Source organism: Micrasema longulum, unplaced genomic scaffold (assembly GCF_059751315.1).
Source record: "Micrasema longulum isolate JH-2025_06_02 unplaced genomic scaffold, ASM5975131v1 h1tg000348l, whole genome shotgun sequence".
Lineage (NCBI taxonomy): Eukaryota > Metazoa > Arthropoda > Insecta > Trichoptera > Brachycentridae > Micrasema > Micrasema longulum.
Window position 1 is genome coordinate 117,856 of NW_028277551.1, and position 24,333 is coordinate 142,188.

General features: G+C 36.7%; 1 protein-coding gene across 1 annotated transcript in view; it reads right to left on the reverse strand.

The window, feature by feature from the left end:
• Positions 1-1,444: 1,444 nt before the first annotated feature.
• The window catches only part of LOC148282256 (tyrosine-protein kinase-like otk), a 70,565-nt gene continuing 47,676 nt past the window's right edge, over positions 1,445-24,333 (reverse strand). Inside the window, exons 10-24 of the mRNA XM_088225369.1 lie at positions 22,527-22,668; positions 21,608-21,976; positions 20,044-20,184; positions 17,755-17,867; positions 17,444-17,594; positions 16,313-16,484; positions 15,406-15,539; positions 13,586-13,732; positions 12,533-12,760; positions 11,473-11,714; positions 10,889-11,076; positions 9,767-9,878; positions 7,926-8,021; positions 5,000-5,125; positions 1,445-3,826 (exon numbers count right to left, since the gene is read on the reverse strand). Of these exons, the coding sequence (XP_088081495.1) occupies positions 3,722-3,826; positions 5,000-5,125; positions 7,926-8,021; positions 9,767-9,878; positions 10,889-11,076; positions 11,473-11,714; positions 12,533-12,760; positions 13,586-13,732; positions 15,406-15,539; positions 16,313-16,484; positions 17,444-17,594; positions 17,755-17,867; positions 20,044-20,184; positions 21,608-21,976; positions 22,527-22,668 (2,466 nt within the window). The 3' untranslated portion in view covers positions 1,445-3,721. The remainder of the gene's footprint in view (positions 3,827-4,999; positions 5,126-7,925; positions 8,022-9,766; positions 9,879-10,888; positions 11,077-11,472; positions 11,715-12,532; positions 12,761-13,585; positions 13,733-15,405; positions 15,540-16,312; positions 16,485-17,443; positions 17,595-17,754; positions 17,868-20,043; positions 20,185-21,607; positions 21,977-22,526; positions 22,669-24,333) is intronic.

Here is a 24,333-nt window from a genome sequence, read left to right on the forward strand (position 1 = left end):
TAGGAGCATGCAAAAATAAAAGTCCCCAAATTAACCACTCTCCAGGGGATAGAGAAGATTCAGAATACCACCACAGGGGGATCGCAACCGATCGCACTAGAGGAATGAAGCCAGAAGAAGAACCACACAAGTTCAAACATGTCAAATTGACCCAGTCTTAATGAACTATTTTAAGTTAACATTTGCATTAAAATGGCAGTTATTTTACGAAATCAGTCGTAAAACTTAAGTACGTTTTTTTCTATAATTAAATAATCATCGGGCGGAACATCATTAATTGATATACAATTTTAAGGAAACTTAATTTTGTAATTTAAACACATCCTTTTAAATATATTTTTTGAACGCTTACTATCATATTGGTACAAATACAATACAATACTGTAATATCACTAAGAAATTGTTTTCAAATCTACTAACATGGGCTCGTCTAATAAATATTTTCAAAAAACCTCCATATATTATCAGAAAATCGCACTCCCAGAAGTAGACTGCGGAATGTCTTAGTCGTTAAAATCTTTGAAAAATTATTGATGCTCGTAATGTACAGTAAAACCTCGTTTTTACGTTCCTCAATTTTACGTTTTCCCGCTTTTTACACCGAAATGTTCAGGACCCATTTTTCTTCATACATTCTCATACGAATATTCCCCCAATTAACGTTTTTTACATTTTTCATCACCCCGGTTTTACGCTTAAAAAATTTCGGAATTCATTTGATGTGTCAAAAAAGGCAAAATTATGTCGTAATAATGCCGCGGTCCACGCGCCACCGCGTGTGCCACGCGAATGAAGAATAAAACAAGAAAACAACTAATAAAGGATAAATTATTGTCTTAATCTAAATTCAAAGTAGGTGCAGTGTAATTGACCTTTTTGTTTAAGTGTCTTCATTTAGGGTTTGTTTTAGTTTGCATTTGAACAAAAACGTCATATTGACTTGTACAAATCATGATACGCAGTTGACAAACGTTTAGAAACAATAAAGTTTTAATATCATCAAATTGCGATGTTTAAAACATAACAATATAAATATTTAAATATGGTTTAAAAAAGTTGTCATAAAAGTGGAAACAATTTAGCCGCGATCTATATGACAGTTGTTTTAAGTGATGCCATAGAAAAAAAAGTAACCATATAAATAAAGTTTCCCAATATTTAGGGGAAAAATTATTGTATGTTATTTTATGCAAATTCAAATTCTATTTTCGTTTGCTTTTTATTTACACATAAAATAATTTGAACATGCTGTTAAATCAAATAAAAAAACAGATTACAAATACTGTTTGAAAAATATTTTTAGTGGAATCATTGAAAAAAAAATGTTGACAGTTTCCACTTCTTACCGTTTTTACAAATTTTCTGGAAGTATATTTACACTATAATAGTGTAGCAAATTAATTTTATTTTAATGTAATTCCTATTTTTTCCAAAAAAATTTATTTTCTCTTTTTAGTGTTTTCCTCAGTTTACATATTTTTTCTTGCTCCCTTGAAAAATGTAAAAAAGGGGTTTTACTGTACCTAGTTTTGTTGACTATTTAATATTTTTTGTATATGAATGGATAAAGATAGATAAAATTGAAATTAAAATAAAAAAAATCCACAATGAATTCAGTACATATACACATTTCCCATTAAGATTTAAATGTCAACTGCCCGATTCGTTCTAGAAAGGAATAATGCCAAAAACGGCGACGTCATATGTGAACAGTACTATCGCAATGAAAAATAGTCCTTAGGAAATGTTTGAAATACCGTTTTCCAAATGGAGACTTTTTAAATAATTCGTGTAATCTGCAAGCTTACTTTAGGAGGAAATAACCGCAACTGCGTTTAAGATGTTAAAAATATAGCATACTTATTTGCATGAAGAAATAAGCTGGAATAATTTGGCTAGTTTCTTGGCTCACTGGCGCTGGGCGCTTTTAATATTTTTATTAATGTTTTGTTTTTCTGTAAACAATGTTACTAACAAAACTTTACTGTGGATGATCTGCTCCAGATATAATCCAGATTAATGACTCAAAACAGCCAAATATAGACTTACGACCGTGTACTTCTGGAGGTGCGAAACATCTAAAATCTTACAAACAAGTATTACTTCTTCGTCCCGGCGGAGTAAGAATACAGAACCTGAACCTTGGACGAGCGTTTTCCACTCGATGGCTACTCTCGGGTGAAAATCGAGTGGAAATAAGTCCACCTCGTTGTAAAGCGGTTGGCGCGTTCGCCTACCATTCTCGAGATCCGGGGTTCGATTCCTGGCAAGGTGGGCGTGACGTATTGGTTTTAAATTAGAGGTGTAAAAAACAATTGAAACTGTTCTTTTAAAACTGTTGATCTTCCAAAACAGCTGAAACCGGTTTTTGTTTCAAAAAACCGTTTCAGCTGTTGCCTTAAATGTTACAAAATAATTAAAAGATACCAATTTTCGGCCACCGTTGCGAATTCAAAACTTTTACAATCTAGCTTTATATAATATACAATTTAACATAGATAATTAGTTCCTAAGGATTAATAGGTCTTAATGTAAAGACGCCTAATATTAATAAATGCATTTTGGTACAATCTATTCGCTTAATTTATATACAATTCGTTTCCCTTTCCATAAAATTAGTTATAGACAGTCTCATAAATGGCGTTGTCAACATAGATACAAAAAAATCATGTAAAAATAATACAAAAAGACTTAAACACAGCGCCGGATCTAGCGCCCGTCACTTACTGGAAAGGGATGAATGTACATGTTTGTAAATCAATACTGCATATTATTCTCCCCTCCCTTGTTAGCAAGTGTCTGGTTTTATTTGCCAACTGAACCTATGGTAGGTCCGGCTCTGATTAAACATAATATACACTACAATGCAATTTTGTTTTCAATGTAGAAAAAATACACTTTAACTCATTAATGTCCTGGGTTTATAGACGTTTGTAAGGCTAGGCGTGCACTACAACAGTCCGTCTTGACTGCTTGAACAGTTTGTCTTGACTGCTTGAAACGGTTCGTCTTGACTGCTTGAAACAGTTAGTCTTGACTGCTTGAAACAGTCTTGACTACTTGAAGCAGTTTAGGTTACCTTCTTGAAGGAGTTCGTAACGACTTCTGGAAGCAGTATTTGTTTCGACTAGCCGAAGCAGTTTAGTTCAACTTTTTGAAGCAGTCCTGAATCAAACAGTTCCTCTTGACAACTTGAAATGGTTCATCTTGACTGCTTAAAATGGTTATCTCGACTGTTTGAAACAGTTCGTCTTGACTGTTTGAAATGGTTCATCTTGACTGTTTGTAACAGTTCGTCTTGACTGCCTAAAGCGGTTCGTCCTGGCTAGTTGAAGCAGTTCGTATCGAGGTTTTTAAACAGTTCATCTTGAATATTCGATACAATTCATCTCAGCTACTTGAAGCAGTTCAGCTCGCACATCTTGAAGCAGTTCAAACCAATAACTCGAGCCACAGACCCAACTGTCCAAGAAGCCCAGCCTATAAAACGCCTTACAGCATTTCAACAAGTTAATGTACCGTCCGGTTACCGCCGTTTCATAAACATTAATAACGGTACCAGTCGGTTCATTGTACACCACCGTTAAAAACAGAGGGTTAAATCTATATGGAAAGATTTGGGTGTACTTAAATTGCCTTTGAAAAATTTCATATTTGTTGCTAGTACGCAATTTAAAATTGAGACCATAATTTTTAATATTTGTATAAATAGTTATGTAATTCATTTAGCCGCTTCTTTCTTCACATCCGCCAGTATCTTATGCACCACCTTCGTGATCTCCGTAAACACCGGCCGCGTATTGGGTGACTCGTCCCAGCACTTGACCTGCAAAAAAAAGTTTATTAATGTTATTAAATAGTATTTAACCACTTACTGACTTTTTTTGTCTACCGGTTTTGTCAGGACACTCACTACACCAACATGCAAATACTTAAAATTTAAAGAGTTAAATTCGTGTAATGTTCAACATGTTAGCCCCTTTTCTTCTTAACCCCCACCCCCACACATTCTGCAACATATCACTAAATATTCTGGTAAGGAACATAGGTATATTGTTGGTAACAACAACTACTGTGACACGGTACAAATTACTAGTACATAAACACATACATTTCTCTACAAAACGCACAGTTTTCCCTGAAGATGGCTCCTGCAATGGTAGCCGAAACGTCGGATCAAATCCAACATAAACGGTATCACCCAAAAAAGATACATAAGCTTAAAGGGTATTGATATTTTTGAAGTCAGCTGTGCTTCTGTTGATAAATCCAAGAAGTTTTAGAGATTTATTGAAAACATGTTCAGTATGAATTGTAAAAGAAAGTTTAGTGTCAAGTATAATACCCAAATCTCGTATACTGAACTTCCTCATTAAAATTATTTGGAAATCTTATAGTTCTCCTGTATAGCTTTCTTTTCTTTGGTCAATTGAATAATCAATTTTATTTATGTAATCATTTGAACGCACCTGTAGCCTTGTCCCTTTCCCCTTCTCTATAAATACTAAATGGAGCTTCTTGCATAAACAAATTACAACAGGGATGGAGAATACCTTAAATAAGGGAATATGGAAGTCCAGGCATTTACAGGGCTTCTTGCTACTGTCTGTGGTCCTGTTATAGATCCTGTCAGATTTCACAGATGATAATATTTCATCGTTCAGTGAGTAGTCGTATATGATTTTTCAGAGGAAATAATCTCAGAACCTTGGACTTACTTAACTTGAGATGTAGATTATTGGATGAGCCCCAGGTTTTTTTCGTAATTTGTGTATTTCTTCGTAAATACTATGCATACTACGGTCATGGTAAAGGTAAAAAAGTATTGTGCTGTTTGCATCTTGGTGTAGTTAGTGTCTATACGAGGCGGATTTATCCACCACTCGATTTCATTACTTGGGATTTTTACCTGAGAGCAGCTGTCGAGTGATTCACGGAACTGTATTTTACACCCGCTTGGACACAGAAGAGATGTGCATAGATAGAAAATATACATTACCAATAGCTCGTCGAGTTCTGCTGGCATTTCTTCGTGTGACCTCCACTTTAGAGTATTATTCTTGAGATGGGACAACACAGTGCTATCGTTCATTTTTATAAACGGCAGCTCGCCTTTGTGAAAAATCTGAAACAATAATTACATACAATAACTATTCTGAAGACGTAAAATACTCAAGTCAATTATTATATTATTTATTTATTTATTCATATTTTTTGCTTACAAATTATAATTAATAATAAAAATGATGTGACCTCACTGGGGTTTCCCGTGCCGAGGACACTTAACAATACACTTTTTTCAAATTACATTTGAGAATAAACAAAGAAGGCTACAACTATAGTTTCGGAAGAGCACTCCTCCCATCGACGGGTGTTTTATATCACCCGTCGATGGGAGGAGTGCTCTCCCGAAACTATAGTTGTGTTCTTGTAAAAGAATAAAATTGTGTAACACTGATAACAAAGTTTTATTTTCATAATAATTTATAATGAAGTGTTACGAAGTGAATGCCGATTCAATTAAAGAAGGCTAACTTAAAAAAACGAAGATAATTAACAAATATTCAGACAGTTTTAAAAACAAGGTATTTATGTACATCCATATTATTTGTATTACAAAACACACAATGAAAATAACAAAAACCTAACATAAGCTATACACTATTAATTTTAAGAGAGCAGCTTAAAGCTGATATGCTTAAATCTATTTTAACAAAAGTTAGCTGCTGGCACACTTAAACATTTCCGAAACAAATCTAGTCCATTTTTGAACCCATTGAGACTACACATTGAGATCAACTCTTGTGACAGCTTATTCCAACCATCAACAACCCTTCGTCTTCTTCTTCCAAGTCAGTCCCTTAATGCTGAAGATCGTGATCACCATGAACACTTCTGATTAGTCTGTTCCACTCCGGTCTGTCCTCAGACCGACGAACTGACTCATCAAATTTTAGCCGCGTAGCCACCTTTATTTGGTCATTCCATCTATATGGGATTCTACCTCGGCTTCTCCTACCTTCAACTCAGCCAGACATTATTGCCTTTTCTAGATTGTCTGGCTCACGTCTAGCAATATGTCCAAAGAAAGACAGTATCCTTCTCAAACACACCACTGATAGACGAGTTGTACTATGCAGCTCTTCCGGTACCGATGCATTCATCCTTCTGGCTGTCCAAGGCACACGCAGCAGCCTTCTCCAACACCACATCTCGAATGCATCCTCCTCTCTTCCTCTCGTAGGCACGCATTGTCCACGTTTCAGCCCTATTGCTCGGAAAATGCTTCTGTGGATTTAGATTCAATCTCGTTTTCTCCAGCCTAAGACTGTGGCCTCGAAGACGAGAATCTTGTTTAAGATCGAACATGGGATCCAAATTTGGGCAGCTATAGTGGCGGTTGAGTATCTTGTATGTCTCTATCAGGTCACCACTTTCTCGCCGTTCCTGCAGCGTTGTGAGACCAAGAGTTTCCAGTCTCTCGGCATATGGAAGACGTTTTAGGCTCGGCGACAACTTTGTAGCTCGTCTTTGACTCTTTTTAACAAGTTGATATTCTTAACAAAATAGGGATTCCATATCTGAAACCCGTATTCGAGAGGAGGTTTGATATAAATTTTGTATATTTTTAGTTGCATATTCGCTGTTTTATTAATCAAGCAGATAATTTAATTGGATTTTTTTGGTATGTTGAATATGTGACATTCCCATTTTAAATCGTCTGTTAATTGTTATTTCGAGGTCATTTTGTTGTTTCACAGCTTTCAAATCTACACCATTTGGACTATATATAAGTTAGGGGTTTTTCAAGCCGATGTGAAGAACTGTAGATTTGTTAACATTGAGTGTGAGAAGCCATTTCTTGGTCCATTTATGAATACTGTTCAGGTCTTGCTGTAGTTGAGTTGAGTGAGTGAGTGGGTTTGCATACAGCTTTGTATCATCTGCAAAAATTTTGGACTTTGACTGTATGACTGCTGGTAAATCAAGTACGGATCCCTGCGGAACGCCGGTTAATACTGGTTCTTCACGCGACAGTCCATCACCAACTCGAATTTGGTATGTTCATTCTGTAAGGAAGTCTTCAATCTACAGTAAAACCCTCTTTTTACGTTTTTCAAGGGAAACTGAGGAAAAGGCTAAAGTGAGCAAATGAAAAATGTATGGAAAAAATAGGAATTATATAACTTAAAACATTTCTATTGTTATGATTTAAACATCGCAATTTAATGATATTAAAACTTTATTGTTTCTAAACGTTTGTCAACTGCATATCATGATTTGTTCAAGTCAATACGACGTTTTAGTTCAAATGAAAACTAAGACGACCCTAAAGGAAGACACTTAAACAAAAAGGTCAATTACACTGAACCTGCTTTGAATTTAGGTTGACAATAATTTATCCTTTAGTTGTTTACTTGTTTTTATTCTTCATTTGCGTGGCACACGCGGTGGCGCGCGGGCCGCGGCATCATTATTACGACATAATTTGTCTTTTTTGACACATCAAATGAATTCCGAAAATTTTTAAGCGTAAAATCGGGGTGATGAAAAATGTAAAAACGTTAATTGGGGGAAATATTTGCATGAGAATGTATGAAGAAAAGTGGGTCCTGAACATTTCGGTGTAAAAAGCGGGAAAACGTAAAATCGAGGAACGTAAAAATGAGGTTTTACTGTATATGGTACAGTTAATTTGGATTTCACGTTCGAACTAAACTAAGACGCTTGACTTCGAGGCCACCGTCTCGGGCTGGAGAAAGGCAGCAGTTGTATAATCGGCTCCAGGAGAAGTTTTCGAGATGATTATTCACTCCTATCTCTATAATCCGGTCAATAATGCCATATCAGATTGCCAACACAGATTTAGACCAACTAGATCTCCTGCAACAAAACTTAGATAGGTCATAAGGATTGATAATTACCTCCCAAACAGTGCAAGCAAACATATACACATCAGACTTGGTAGAGTAATCTGAATCGTAGACACACTCGTAAGGCAGCCATCTTAGGGGAATCACCTGAAAACAAGCGTGAGCGTATCGAAGTCACAAACATTGGGCAAAATGGTGAATCTTACACAGAAATAAAGTCACCTAAAGCAACGATATGTCGAATACGATAATTATAATCAAATATTCAATCAGTTCAACATTTATTTTTTTTTATAAAAATAAATATTTGCTTTCTTATGATTTACCCAAATATTTCAATTTTGGGGGCCATTTTCAACGAGCTATAAATAACGATTAGAAAATGGAAACCGAGTTGAGGTAGAGCAGGGTGCGAACCTTGGACCTCTAATCTGTGAGTCTGCGACACTAGCCACGGGACCACACGCGATACAAATGGATTTTTAAGAAAGGTAGGATGGTGTTAACTTATCTAGCAGTAAATAGGCTAAATGCTCTCAGGCAAATGTGTGGTAAAACCTCAGAGTAATAATGCGCAACCCGCTTATAGAGATGCCATTTTGCTGTATAGCACAGAACAAAAGCGTTGCAAATTTTTTGAATCCTTTTTTTCACATTAATTGCCGCCATTTTTGTGTTTTTTTTTGTTTTAATTTTAAAGACAATTTGTATGTTTCTGCTTTGCGAACAATTATTGCCACCATTTTCGTCTTTTAGTTATCATTTTAAAATGGTCTATTGTGTTCTATGGACATTTATTATTTATGAAAATGATATTTAAAAAAGTCGCTATCAAAAAATGGTTCAAACTGCATACGATTCTACGACAAGATACCTCTTGAAATTCAGGCTTTGCCAACAAAAAAATTCAAAGATTTTTTCAAGCACAGGCTGTTTGGAAAGAGCTACTTTAGAGTTGAAGAATATTTGCAGGACAAGGCAGCTTGGCATTAGATTTGTGTTTATTGATTTTAGTTTGTTGATTTTTTTTTTTTTTTGATAGGTTTAATTTACTAATTTTTTAATCACCAAACTAAACATAATTTAAGGGTTTTAATGCAGTTAGTTATTTGGCATAGAATTAAGAATAGTCCAAAAACCGCATACGCGCATCAAGCAGAAGGCGACTAAACTACTCTTAAACGGGTAGTTTTACGTTTTGACCCATTAGTTTCTTTGTAGACGTCACTCAGCACGCAACTCCCGATTTGAATTCAAATATGCCGTGTTGTGTCGTTTCAAAGTGTAGAAATACTGTTGGGATCTTAAAGAAACAGGATGGTATCTCATTTCATGTGTAAGTAGCAAATGCATTACTTAAAAAATAAATTATTTTTCCATCTGTCAGATTGGCAAAGAAAACAAAATGCACATTTTGTTAGTGTTGTCAGGGTGTAATTTTTTTTACCCTACTTTGCTCATCTGATGAGAGAACTAATGAAAATTGGACCTCGGATTAAACAACGCCGTTGTGGACATTATCTTTAAAACATAAAATATTATTTAACATTTCATAAAAGTATCCTTTTTGTGTAAAATAAAAATTGTTTTATATTTTAAGTTCAAAGTTCATTAATTAAATTACTCTTATTAAATGACCCTTTACTTATCTACTCTGTTGTGTCAATCAATGTTTCCGCGTGTACAATAAAACTTTAGAGAAATCAACAAATTGTTTTTTTTTTAGTTTATATTTTTGTTATGATTATATTTTTCCCATCTGGCAACATTACGTGGCGACTTCACGAATGCGCGCGGCGAAAGTGGGGGGATTTTGGGGCACGGTCCGATGTATTCAAATATGATTCTACGCTCCTTCTGGACTATTCTTAAATCTATGTTATTTGGTTTACCTGATTAATGTGTTTGCAATACTCTTTGCTGTACGTGTCCTTGGTAAGTGCCGGGATGGACACTTTCACACTGAGACGAGATGTTATCAGGCAATTTCGCGTCGCCAAATCCCTAGAAAGCAATGTTAAATTCAGTTCAATGTACAAGATTCACGTAACCTACGGGAGCTCGGTGAGTGTAACAGTGTGACATTAATTTGGGCACCCGGACACTCAAACATCGACGGTAACGAGGCAGCTGATGAATTGGCGAGGCTGGGAGCTGAGCCAGCCCCGATAGGCCCTGAGCCCTACTGTGGGTTGCCCAAATGTGCTCCTCGTAACGAGCTTAGGTCATGGGCCAGGAAGCAGAGTGTAATGCTCTAGGAAGGTAATGAAGGAACTGATAAAAGGGTACTCGCAAAGTTTTGCTTTTGACCTAATTCGAGCTTTAGCTCAGCCTCATCAAGTGAGGCTTATCACTAGAGCCCGCCCAGGGCACTGCAGATTAAACGAACACCGCGCTAGAATGAACCTTTCCCAAACTTCTAAATGTAGGTTCTGCAGATGAGCGCAGATGAGGAAACACCTATACGTGTTCTATGTGAATGTGATGCTTTACATCATAAAAGGAGCCTCATTCTCGGGGGATCACTGGTTAAACCTAAGGATGTTAAAGAGCTCGCGCCCTACCTAATAGCCTGATACTTTACGTTCTGGGCTTGGAGAGGGAGATTTAGCAAAATGTAAACTCTCGCCTTCCACACGGCAGCCAGGCTCTTTTTAGACCCGGGCTCGGAGGGCGAGAACTATTCACGGGGATCCGTCACAATAGTGACGTCAGGAGCTTGCATAGCACTGACCCCCACCACTAAGAATAAGAAGCTTACCAGATTACAGACAGCTCCTTCGGGCAGATTTTCTCGTTCGGCAATGAGCATTTTTTTCCGTATATGTGGGCACCGCAAAGGAGATTTACGTCCTCAGTCAGATGCAGTGTGTGGGCAAGCTATCAAATTGAAAAATTTACAATCAAACTGAAAATAACAAAACGTAGAAATCTATAATGGCTTTCATTATACTCATGGCCAATACATTCACCCTATTCTTGCCCAAATGATGGCAAAGGAATACAGTACTAACTTGTGCACCATCCTCGTGTCTGCGATGGCCTCCATCCCCCGCGCGATGTGGTGTGCCAGGGCCAGGCGCTGGGAGAGGGTGAGAGGGGCGGCGGGCTCCCTGGTCTCGGGCAAGCTGGGCTCGCCCTTCAGGTGCGAAACCACCTCATCGGGAGTTCGGGTCGCCAGCAAAAACTGCTTCAGATCACCCTGGGGGAAAAGAGACGATCAGAAAAGTCGACGAGTAAACAGATAGTTTTTATAATTGCGCCTGTTGTTGCAAGGGCTCTGCATTATAACTGTAGGGTGTATTGCTTGTGGAGCAGGGAGCACCTACACCAGTTGGAGATGACATAATAAAACAATGTTATTTTTTTAAACAGTGTTTTTTTTTTAAAATATAAAATACAGCGCATTTTTTCATTAGAGATGTCTAAAGATAATTAATACAAAATTGAATAATATGTAAAAACTAGCGGACTAGCGGAATATAATGGTAAGCTGAGCATAATAGCTTGTTTTGACGATTCGCCTCTGTAGTCTAGTACACTTTTTCAACTCATAAAGGCGTATTAAAAAATTGGACTCAGTTGTCGGTTTGCTCACCCAATCCGTGTATTGGAACAGCATGTAGTGCGGATCCTGGTCGCTGCAGAGCCCCAACACCGATGCAACCGCCTCGTGCTGCAGCCGCGAGAAGCCGTCCAGCTGCCGCCGGAACTCCGCCAGGGCCGTGTCGTCGTTCTGCTGCTGGAGAGCCTTCACCATGACCGTGCGCAGCGTCTCGGAGGGCAGGACGGAGGGGGACGTTATCGTGGCGAGGAACACGTCGCCAAACTCGCCGCGCCCTGGAGAGAAAGGGGAAGAAGATGGGTATTCAGCGCGGTGATAAAAAAAAAAAAAAATTAATTTTTACAGCAGCAATAATTGCCGGCACTACACCAATGTACAAAGGCAAATATAGTAAAATCTCGTTTTTACGTTCGTCAATTTTATGTTTTCCTGCTTTTTACGCCAAAATGTCCTCTTTCAAATATCCCCTCAATTAACGTTTTTCATAACCCCGGTTTTACGTTGCAATTTTTTCGAAACTGATTTGATCTGTCAAAAGACGCCGAGCCGCGCGCTGCCGCGTTAGCCCAAAATGGTGAATAAAATCAAGGTAAATAAAAAAACGTGTAAATTGTCTCAAACTAAATTCAAAGCAGGTTCAGTGTAATTGACCATTTTGTTGAAGTGTCTAATTTTGGCATTTTACTAAATTGTGACATGCGGTTGACGCATTAAGAATAAAGTCAATCAATTTAGTATCCATTCAAAATAATTGTTGTTTGTAAAGGTTAAAATACTAACTTTTTTAATACACAAAAAAACAACATTCTCCGAATTTTTTAAAATATGCATTTCGGTAGATGAAAATCGATAAAAAACACATATATGCTTCTAAATTTTTTTCCACTCAACATATTGAAGATGTTATTATTTATAAATCTTAAGGACGTAAATTAGAAGATTTTTCAAAAAACCACACGTAAATCGGTCAAGCCATTTTCATGTTTTTGCAAGACTAAAAACGGCGATTCATTTTTGAATATGTAGATATGAATGAACTCCTTCTTAATAAAATGAATAAACAAACAGATAAGTAAAATATTGCTCGTCTCACCCAGCTGCCGGAAGTCCGCGAGGGCGGTCCGCGGCACCACCACCTTGCTGGGCGCGAGAGTCAGCTTACGCCCGGTCTCCGAGTGGTCCCCCCCGCTGCTCAGCACCTGCACGCTGCCCTTGCATGAGATGAGCAGGTCGCACTCCTTGTCCTTGTCGTCCCCGTCGGCCGCCGCCTCCGCGTCCTTCTCCTTCAGCTCCACCTCGCCCTGCTCCAGCTTCTCCTTAGCTGTAAGAATGGTATTCCAGCTCAGTTTCCGTACCGTAGCAAAGAGACAGACATGGCATGACCAAATGCAATAAATACTTGAAGATGGACATGTTAAAAGCCGGAATAATCGGCGCATGTGCATAAGAAGATGTATGAATATAGAGGAAGCGAGATCTGTATGCAAAGATAGAGTGATGTGGCGTTCTGCCCTCTCTGCCTATCTACCCTTACGGAGAAATGGCGTGATGGTTTAATGGTGTATTGTTTGAGAACTATCGCCTTCTAAACAGTGGCCAGGGTCTTTTTAGACCTGGGCTTGGAGGGCGAGAACTATTCACGGGGACCTGTCGCAATATATCTTCACAGGTTTTTTTCTTCACACATATGTTTTTTTCTTCATAAATATTTTTTTCCATCTCGTAATACTTTTTAATTGCTTTACATAAAATTGAATTTTGTGACTTTGCCTTTTTCCTAAATGGAAGTCTAATTTTGTTCTTTTCTCTAGTATTGTGATCGTGTTCATGCTGCTTCCTATCAATTTTTTTCCAAAATTCTGTTTTTTTATTAGAGTTTATAATTTTATAAACAAATATCATTGTATTGTAAAATATTCTTTGTTTATATGTTAATAATTTCATTTCATTTACCATCGACTTTACCCTCGTGTATCTGTTTTTTTTCAAAATGATTCTAAAGGCTTTATTTTGTAATACAGTTAGTTTATCTATGTTTTCTTTGTTTGATAAAAATAAAATGCTACTACAGTAGTTAACGTGTGGTTCAATAATTGCTTTGTAAATAGTTTTGCAAGAGTCCTTATCAAATTATTATGAAATTTACCAAGGATGTGTGCGAGTTTTCTCCTCCTTCTAATTCTGCACCAGAGCATCAGTCCCACAACGAGCAGAATGTAGGCTCCGACAACACTCATGGTAATCAGGATAGCCTTAGTAATCACACCATCTTCACTCGTCGCCGTCATTCCAGCTGGAAATATCAAACACCAAAATCAAAATCCACACTTGGCCTTTTTATCTGAAAGAGCTCTTCCAACCTCTATCACAACATGGGGCTATCTCTTCATTCTGGTGATGAGAGAACCCTACGTAAATTATATTTCAGTTTGCCAAACGCACTAATAATAAGTTAGTAAATATTAGTATATAACCACTTGCCGATTTTTTATCTTCGTCTATTTGTCGGGACACTCACTACACCAACATGCAAATATTAAAATAGACTTTTACCCTTATCATCACTGCAAAATGCAAAGTATTTGCGAAAAAATACATATATTACACATAGAGTTAAAGGGGATGCAAACACCACCATGTCTGAACATGCACTAAAATTAGGTTAATAATATTTAGCTATATGTTGCAGAATGTATAGGGGTTGAGGTTAGAAAGGGGAGGGGCTAGGAGTTTGAAAGTTACACAATGAGGAAGTTCAGTGTTTTTTTTTGAATTTTTTATTTGTTAATAGACTGTTAAACTAAGTGAAAAAAAAATTTTTTTAATTTTTATATATCGTATTATCGGCGCTACGATTTTTCAAAGTTTTGTATTTCTGAAATAACTCCGCGTGTAACGTCAGAGGTTCATTTCCGCTTATTCTCATTCAGTTCTTCCTATTGGTCCAGAAGCGACAAGCAGACCGGAAATCTTCCATAGCTCTCAGATCATAGGTTGATTCACATGAACCAGTGACGTCATTTAAAGTAGTGCGTTTTTATCAAAGTATTTTTTATTATTTTTTCTGTACATTTTCAAGAAACTTTGTAGTACAATTTAATGCTCTAATTTTTACCCCGCGTAAGGAAACATTTTTTGTATCCAATTTCCCGTAGGGCTGAAGTTCCTCATTGGTCAACTTTTAAATCAAAAAGTGGGCTATATTGAAAAGATATTTGATTATTTAATAGAGAAATATTATTTTTCAAAGCCTTTTTAATGTCTTAAAAGAGGACTTGAATTAAACAACATGGAGGTGTTTCACGTGCACACAATTTCAAATGCACCATTCTGAAACTTGTAGGTTCTGCAGTGCAGATGAGGAAACACCTTACAAATTCTACGTGAACATGATGCTTTATATCACAAAAGAATTCACATCCTCAGTAGACCACTGGTTGAACCTGAGGATGTTATTATGAGGAGTGTTTGACCCTACCTAATTTATAATTATTGGAAGAAGAAAATAGGCTCCTCGTTGGGCGCCATTTGTTCAAATAAAGTTTGAAATTTAAAAAAGCCGCATTCGAATCAGCGAAGTGAAGGTACTCAGAAACCTTGCTGCCAAAATCTTTCGTGACCGAATACAAAACATTGAGACCCGAAGAATATGGGAAGTCAAGAATATTGTAAGATGGGGAAGGCAGAGACGGAGGTTCTGGAATGAGCATGTGACCAGAATGGCAGAATCGAGGATCAGAAATACAGCAAGGGACAGTTTACTTTAGAAAAACTCGAAGACGGCCTCCAAAAAGATGGAGGGACAGCTGGCAGTCCACCTCTCAAGAGGGAACTTGATGCAGAGAAGTGGAAGAAGAAGACATTTAAATTGAACATTACGTGATTTGTGCACGGGACAGGGTAGTTAAATCTTGTTATCAAGCGGGGCAATCGTAAAAAGGTGTTATTAAATTGCATAATACATACCCCCAGCATGAACGACTAATATGACTTCTTGTCTTCGGAAGCCAGCCGAATTACCGGCTGTGCATCCGTAGTGGTCACTGTCTTCTATGCGAGCTACTTTAATGTATAAAGTACCATTATCCAGAATAAAGACTCTAAAAAACACATAAATAGTTAGATGATATTTTGAGACACTGAAAGGAGTTCCACAGGGTTTGCACTTCGGACCACAATATTTTTTTCAATTTATTTAGTAGGTAGTTATCATTTCCCCTTCAGCACCTATTGGTGAATGGGGCATTGAAACTGCATTTGAAATCTGCATTTGAAAACTAATATGGTGTATTTCTTCAGGTGCCAATTTAGGAATTATTCATTGCAGTTCAAATAACCTTTAAAATCAACATTTTATGTCCACCTTGCAAGGAATCAAACCCAGGACCCCAAGAATGGTAGGCGGAAGCTCCAACGACTACACAATGCCCACTACACCGCTTTCCGTAATTCCACCGGATAAAGCCAAAAGATCATCATCGACTGTCTTCCAGGATGGTGGAGCCCACAGGTGTGAAGAAGAGGCAACTTGAGTTGAGACTCTTCTGAGGCATCTGCAGCACTTGTCCAAGCCAGGTCCACCGCCGTACCCTCAAAACGCTCGCTATAGGAGGTTGCTGGGTCCATTCCCAGACTTCAATATTAGTTATGGAATCGGAATCGAGCCAACTTATACCCAATATTCTACTCAAGCACTTACTCTGAAAACTCGGAGCTTTAGTGTCTTGAGTTTTGGTAAAGTGCCAGGATTTGCATCCATAGGAGTACTGGAATTATACATTATTTTTTTAAACCATGTAAAACGGAAGTGCGATGTCGAAATAGTAGTCTAAACAGTTATTAAGGAGCGGAGCGCTTCTGTTGTAATGCCCACCTGTCTTGGTCATCTGGGTCGGCTCCGATCTTCTCTAGATTACGGTCCCACAGAGTCAGCGGAGTGGGGTCACCGGCGGCCACACAGTTCAGCCACGCGGGGTCGCCCTCGCTCACATCCACTATCTCTCCACCAGTGGGGACAGAAAATGTGGCGACACTAGAAGAGAAATCTAGATCAAGTAAGGAAAACACATTTTTTCATGCCTGAATTGCATACACGGCTCGAAGATGGAATGCGGAAAGTATTGAACTATCAGCCTCTTAAGCGCTGTTGACAAAATATATGGTAGAATACTGATTGAAAGAGCAAGAAAAGTCATTTAAGATAGAGTGGGATATACTAAGTGACTTTATCAATGGAAGATGATGTATGGATCAAATATGAAATATGACAGAAATATTTCTATATAAACACCAAAAGTTTTTCTGCCCATTTGTCGATCTGCAAAAAGCGTTTGATAGTCGAAAGAGAAAATTGAGGAAGTTCAGAGATTTTCTTATTTATTTTTATTTGTTTATTTATTTATATATACGCCCAATGGGCAATTTTAAGGACATATATAGAAGTAATACAGTTTTTTCGAGTTCCTGAAAAATCACATCAGATGGATTTATTCCCTTCTTCAAACTACTGGTTCAATTACACGTTATATTATACCGCGCAGCAATCGATAAAAATGTGTAGTCAAATACACATTCCTTCTAGTTTCTAAACGGTTGTAGCCGAGCATACCCTGGAGAAACTCGGTCGGGTAGAGCCAAGGATAATGTAGAGATATCTCAGAAACTTCTTTTGGATGTTCTCTATCATAAGAGATTACTTCAGTTCATGTGGCCCCCAAATCATCGAGCCACTCTCGAGTCTACTTCGCACCGAGGAGTTGTAAAGAGTTCCCAGTACGCGGGTACTTTCGAAAACCCCGGCAGTACGCAAAACAAATCCTAACATCTTCAAATATATTAAAAATACCATAACTTTTGACTTCAACTATAAATAATTGAAGCAATTGCCGATGAATATTACACTTTTACGATTCAAAATCTCTCATTTTTTGCATGTGTGGTGACTACACAGCACCGTAACGCGCGGAAGTTTTTGGGACAGTAAGGCAAAGGTTAAAATACTCACCCACTACATCTATCTGTATTGTAGTTTGTATAGATTCTTCAGTGTTGGTTGCATTGCACGAATAGTTGCCAGCATGTTCCTTGGTGATTCTGTTGAACAGGAGGGTGCCATTTACAGTTTGGACATCTGTTGGAAGGGTCGGTGATGATACCTGAAAACATTAATTACTTTATTTATTATGTATATTTTTTTAATACGCGACCCCAAATCTTAATTTTATTTTACTACTCGCATGTCAGCGATTTTAACAACAACATATTTTATTTTCTTTCCTTTGAGACCATATTATTATCAATCGAGAAATCTGTTACCTGATGCCAAACAACAGTCGGTGCTGGATATCCTTGTACCTTGCAATGCACTTTAGCGGAGGAGTACAGTTCCAAGCGCTTGCTCACAGGGGGAGGAGAAAACTTCAGCGGTTCTGGAAAATAACAACCAATCTGTTGAAGGGAGTCCAACAGGGTTCACATTTAGGACCACTATTATTTATGTATTTCACTCCTCCAATGCTGTCAAAATTAAATACAGCGGCCTATATTTTACGGTATACCTGTTTTGAGATAGCTAGACCGGTATTTTTATTTATATAATCAATTAATATTTATTTATTTATTTTATTAACATAAACGGCAAATCTGCCTTTTACAAAAATTTATGATACTAACATTTTTGGCTTAACACATATTTTTTTAAAAACACAAATTTCCTCTAACCCACGATTTATAAAAAATTATACATGATTTATAAAAAAAAATTAACCTGAAAATTGTACAACATATTCAGTAGAAAGTTAAAGCAATTTAAGAATAAATAAAAAAACACAAATTAAAAAATAAAATATTTTAAAGTACAGCTGGGCAGAGTGAACAAAAAAATGTCTTTATTATGAAATGTATAAATAAATAAATAAATATAATTACCATTCACCATCTTTGAAAAAGTTTTTTCTATAGGAACAATACCCTACACTAAATATATCCGATACGTGAAGTCTATTCAATACGGCATTACAAGTATACACTGTCCGTGAATTGTTGCTACAAAACGGTGGCACCTGTCTAGTCATTCTCCCAGGCACCCTGAAGTTGATGAGAGATAACAGTTCAGGGCAATCCCATATTGAATTTACAATTTTGAATAAATTTAAAAGGTCTATATTTTTTCTTCTATCGTTAAGTTTTAACAAATTTAATGTTTTTAGTGAAAAATCGTAATTAAAAAATTCATGACTGATTCTAAGTTTAAAATACGCCCAATTCTTTACTTCAAAGTTAATCAGATGTTTGTAGCACTTTGTGAATCATTGTGTTTCCTGCTTTTAGTATATCATGCAATTTCCTTGCGTTTGGATGAATCCCAATGCTTTTGGCGCTTGGAAATGGCTGCTTGAGGTCACGCCCAATGATTCCGCCAGCTCTTCTTGTGTTTGACACGAGTCTTGATCAACTAACGCTTCCTATTCTTCATCTTCAAACTTTTTCAGCTGTCCAGGCCGCTCTTTGTCTTTGATATCAAAATCGCCACTTTTCAAGTGTTGAAACCACACTGCGATTTCGCAAAAGCGTGTTCGCCTTACATTTCTACGATGACTTTTGGCTGTTGTTTTCTTTGCAAAAAAGTGACTCAGCAAAACTTCCTGGAAATGCTGTTTTTTTTGCCAATTTTCAAAATTTTCCATTTCCACAAGCAGATCAAACACTGCTGACTGATTTTTTTATTTTTTTTAATTTTATTTTTGCACCACAACAAGCCAGGAGACCCAATGACAGTGGTGAATTACATCACAGAACACCCAGGCTTGAGAAAAATCACATTTTTAATTTTTGTGTTCTCACCGGAAATCGAACCCGGAACCTTCCGTGCGTGAGTCAAGCGTCTTGACCACTACATTTTGACAACTTATGAATGGAGCTTCAAAACAAACAACCCAACACGCCGTTTCTCCGTAGGGGTAGGCAGAGAGGATAGAACGCCATATCACTCTGTCTTTGCATACAGACCTCGCTTCCTCTACATTCACACATCTTCTCATGCACGCACGCCGATTATTCCCACTTTTGACATGCCCATCTTCAAGTATTTGATGGACTTGATCGTGCCACGTCTTTCTCGGTCTCCTCGTTTTCTGCATCCATCAACATTTGCATCGTAGCCGTTCTTTCACTGTCCATTCGCTCTACAGGTACAAACCAACGCAGCACCCCTTTCTTGATTCTGTCGATAATGCATGTCTCAGCCGTACACACTTCACGGATCTCGACATTTGTGCATCTATCATACACGTTTTACCATACATTCGCCTGAGGGATCGCATTTCGACAGCATATAACCTACTTTCATCATCATTTTTCTAATTCCACACTTTGCTCCCACACATTAGAGTTGGCACTAAAAATTGTGAGCTGCTAGTTTAGTCTCCAGCGAGAAACAAACGAGTAGAGCTTCAAAATGACATACATGTTAATGATTTGCTGCAGCGTATCCACAAATGCTGACATCTAGTGTCAAATTCCGGTTTTTAAAATAGACGAAGATGTAAAATTATAAAAAGAAAAAGTTTTAAAACTGTCCGGGAGGACAGGTTAAAATAAATTTACCTTGAACATTCAGAACGGCTCTCGCTGATCTAACTTTATACCCGGCGCGTGTAGTGAGCTCACACCAATAATCCCCCCTGTCCGATGGCTTCACTTGCAGAATTTGCAGCCTCCCGTCTCCGAGGCCGATAAGCAGTTGACCTAGGATGAAAATCGATTCAATACAACTCAAAAATCTAGTCTTGTTTTCAAACATGGATTAGTTTGTTAGAACTGCTTCCACAGCTCTACTAAAGATCTCGATTTGCATATGTGCGACTTGCGAATTCAGTACTGACCCCGCCTCAAAGGAATCAATCAAAGGCGATTTTTACTTCAGTTCACGCATAACTGCGCAGGAGAAAGGATGTGTTTGGGCTTGTCACCACACCTATTAACAACTGTTTGAAATACAGTAAAACCCCCTTTTTAAGTTTTTAAGGGAGCAAGAAAAAAAGTGAACAACTGAGGAAAACGCTTAAGTGAGGAAATGAATAATGTATGAAAAAAATGAGAATTACATAAAAATAAAATTGATTGGCTACACTATAGTGTACATATACTTCCAGAAAAATGGTAAAAACAGTGATAAGTGGAAATTGCCAATTTTTTTTACCTATTTTCAATGATTTCACTAAAAATATTATGTAATCTGTTTTTTTATTTGATTTAAAAACAGCATGTTGAAATTATTTTATGTGTTAATAAAAAAAACAAAATAGAATTTTGAATTTGCATAAAATAACATAAAATAATTTTCCCCTAAATGTTGGGAATTTTTTTTTATACGGTATCACCTTTTTTTCTATGGCATCACTAAAAACAGCTGTCATATAGATCGCGGTAAAATTGTTTCCACTTTTATGACAACTTTTTAAACCGCCTTTTTTATAACTTTAAATATTTCTATTGTTATGTTTTAAACATCGCAATTTAATGATACTAAAACTTAATTGTTCCTAAACGTTTGTCAACTGCGTATCATGATTTGTACAAGTCAAGATGACGTTTTTATTCCAATGAAAACTAAGACTAACCCTTTAGGGTTCCTTTAGGAAGACACTTAAACAAAAAGGTGAATTACACTGCACCTGCTTTGAATTTAGGTTAAGACAATAATTTATCCTTTATTAGTTGTTTACCTGTTTATATTCTTCAGTCGCGTGGCACACGCGGTGGCGCGCGGGCCGTGGCATCATTATTACGGCATAATTTTGGCTTTTTTGACACATCAAATAAATTCCGAAAATTTTTTAGCGTAAAACCGGGGTGATGAAAAATGTAAAAAACGTTAATTGGGGGGGATATTTGTATGAGAATGTATTTAGAAAAATGGGTCCTGAACATTTCGGCGGGAAAACGTAAAATCGAGGAACGTAAAAATGAGGTTTTACTGTAGGTAGTTACTGATTGTTTAGAAATCAAATGTTCAGAGAAGCGTGGTTCCATCTAACCTATGGACGGACCGAGCATGGTCAATACATACCCTTATATAAAGTGAATAAATAAAATAAATAAAATAAATAAACCTCAAAATATAAAAGTTAATGCTTCGAATAAATATATGTGATGAATAAAATATTACCCATGTCAAGCCTGTTAGGACTGGTTGGCTCCTTGATCCATCTTCGAAGATATAAATCCGTACCGAACTCCGACAGCCACTTCCATATAATATCCGACAACTTCTTGCTCTCTTCCATCTCTTCGGCCCCAGCGTCAGACTGGGAATTTTTCAGGTTCTGAGGGAAACCACGCTCCCCGCTATGATTTTCCGAATGCAGTTTTGTTCCCAGGGTGTCCAGGTATTTTTGACTGACTATCATGTTCCAGAACTTGTTGAGTTTGGATTCGAGATCGGGATCTTTGTCGATTTCCACTGTACATTTAAAAGATACTGAATCGTTTTTCTTGACATTGGCAGATTCTGGGCCGATGACTATCTTCGGAAGAGCTAGAAAAAATAAAGAAAATAGTAGGGAGCAGGAGGCATTTCACATTAAAAAATAATATCTTTAATATATCTTTTCAATATACCCCACTTTTTGCTTTAAAAATTAACCAATCGTATGACTTTCAATCTCATAGCCCCTCCCCCTTCCCAAAGCCCAACCCCCACCCATTCACCAACATAACACTGAATATTATAAACTTTTAGTGCATGGAAAAATAATTCAATTTTTAAGTAATGCATTTTTGACAAACACATTCATTTGATAATTACACATGAAATGTGATTGCATCCTGTTTCTTTAAGATCCTAGCAGTATTTCTACACTTTAAAAGGACAACACGGCATGGTTAAATTCGAATCAGGAGTTGCGTACTGAGCGATGACTACAAAAAAACTAATGGGTCAAAACATAAACCTGCTCATTTATGAGTAGTTGAGTCGCCTTCTGTTTGATGTGCGTATGCGGTTTCTGGACTATTCTTAATTCTATGTGTGATACATTAAAACATAAGGTGTTTAAATCTGCCATAGAAGATGGAATTCAACTTACGAATGACCAGAACATAAACGGCAATCTCTTCAAGTCCGGCCATATTCTCCTGCTGACAGTAGTAGGCCCCCTGGTGTTCCAGCGTCACATTGTCTATTACGAGGACCTCGTCCTCGACGCGAGGAGAACCAGAGTCAGATATCTATAAAAAGAAAATTCATTTATCTACTGAATTGGGGTTTATTTTGTAGAACTTCAGATTGTAATTTTGATATCAAACACTGACTTGAGTCTACTAATCTAGTTTATCTCCAGCTGCAATCAAATCAGCTATCCAATCCATCGAATGGCCATCCCCTCAATTCTCTTTGTTCCTCTACTCATCTTCACTTTATTTCCTTTGTCTTTTATTATAATTAATTACACGTTTAGTGTAATAGTTATGATTTTATTTTACAGTAAAACCTCGTTTTTACATTCCTCATTTTTACGTTTTCCCACTTTTTACACCGAAATATTTGGGTCCCATTTTTTCCATACATTCTCATTCAATTTTCCCCCCAATTAACGTTTTTTACGTTTTTCATAACCCCGGTTTTACGTCGAATTTTTTCATAACTCATTCGATCTGTCGAAAGTCGAGCCGCTCGCCGCCGCGTGAATGGAGAATAAAATCGAGGTAAATAAAAAAATGTGTAAATTATTGTCTCAAACTAAATTCAAAGTAGGTGTAGTGAAATAGACTATTTTGTTTAAGTGTCTAATTTTGACGTTTTACTAAATAGTGACATGCAGTTGACGCATATTTAGGAAGAATAAAGTCTTTACATCAATAAATTACGATGCAGAAAGTTAAAAAAATGGCAATATAACTATTATTTGATGTTATACACACATAATGTGAAAAGGAGATATTTTAAGCAGTTATCATAAAAGTGTAAAACAGACCGCGATGTAAATGACAGTTGAAATGTTGTGGTGCCATACTAAAAAAAGTGATACCATATAAATAAAAATTTCCAATATTTAGGGAAAAAATCTTCATATGCATTTTATGCAAATTAAACTTTTGTTTTTCGTGTTTTTAAGGTTAAATACCTAGATAAAATTATTTATGCATGTATTTTTTTAATTCAATAAAAAATAACACATTGCCGTTTTGTTTGAAAAAAGACAAAATATTTTTAATCATATCATTGGTAAATATGAATAATCCCCAATCATGACAGTTCTTACATTTTTTCTTCAGTAAATTTAGTATAGTCTTGTACAATAATTATATTTTAATGAAATTTATTTTTTTCCATACATTTTTCATTTCCCCACTTTGAAGTTTTCCTCAGTTTTACACTTTTTTGTTGCTCCCTGGAGGGTTTTACATTGTAAGGGCCCTCTGGGCGTTCATTAAATAAATAAATAAAATGTTTTCCCTGTCTGTTGCAACAAATTATAGTCCCAAAAAGTAAGATTATTAAAATAACAGCTGTCAAAGTAATGTCACTAGTGATGGGAAATTATTGATCACTGATCATGTACCGATCAAATCGATTTTATCAGTTTTTTCATGTAATCATGAAACTCTGTTTCCGAAAATTGATTAAAAAAAACGCAAAAATAAGCCTATTATAGTGTTGTTTTGAATACAATTATTCACCAAAAATAAGACATTTATACTTTTTTCGTGAACATTATCAAATGAATTTTTTATTTATTTGATCAATTTATATTGATCAATTTGTCCATCTCTAGCATTTTTGCAAAATGATATAACCTTCAACAATGTTTGATTATGTCCAAATGCTTGCAGACTGGCTGGATTTCCTGGAGTTGTTCATATTTAACTTTATTTCAACAGAGAGGGAAAAAA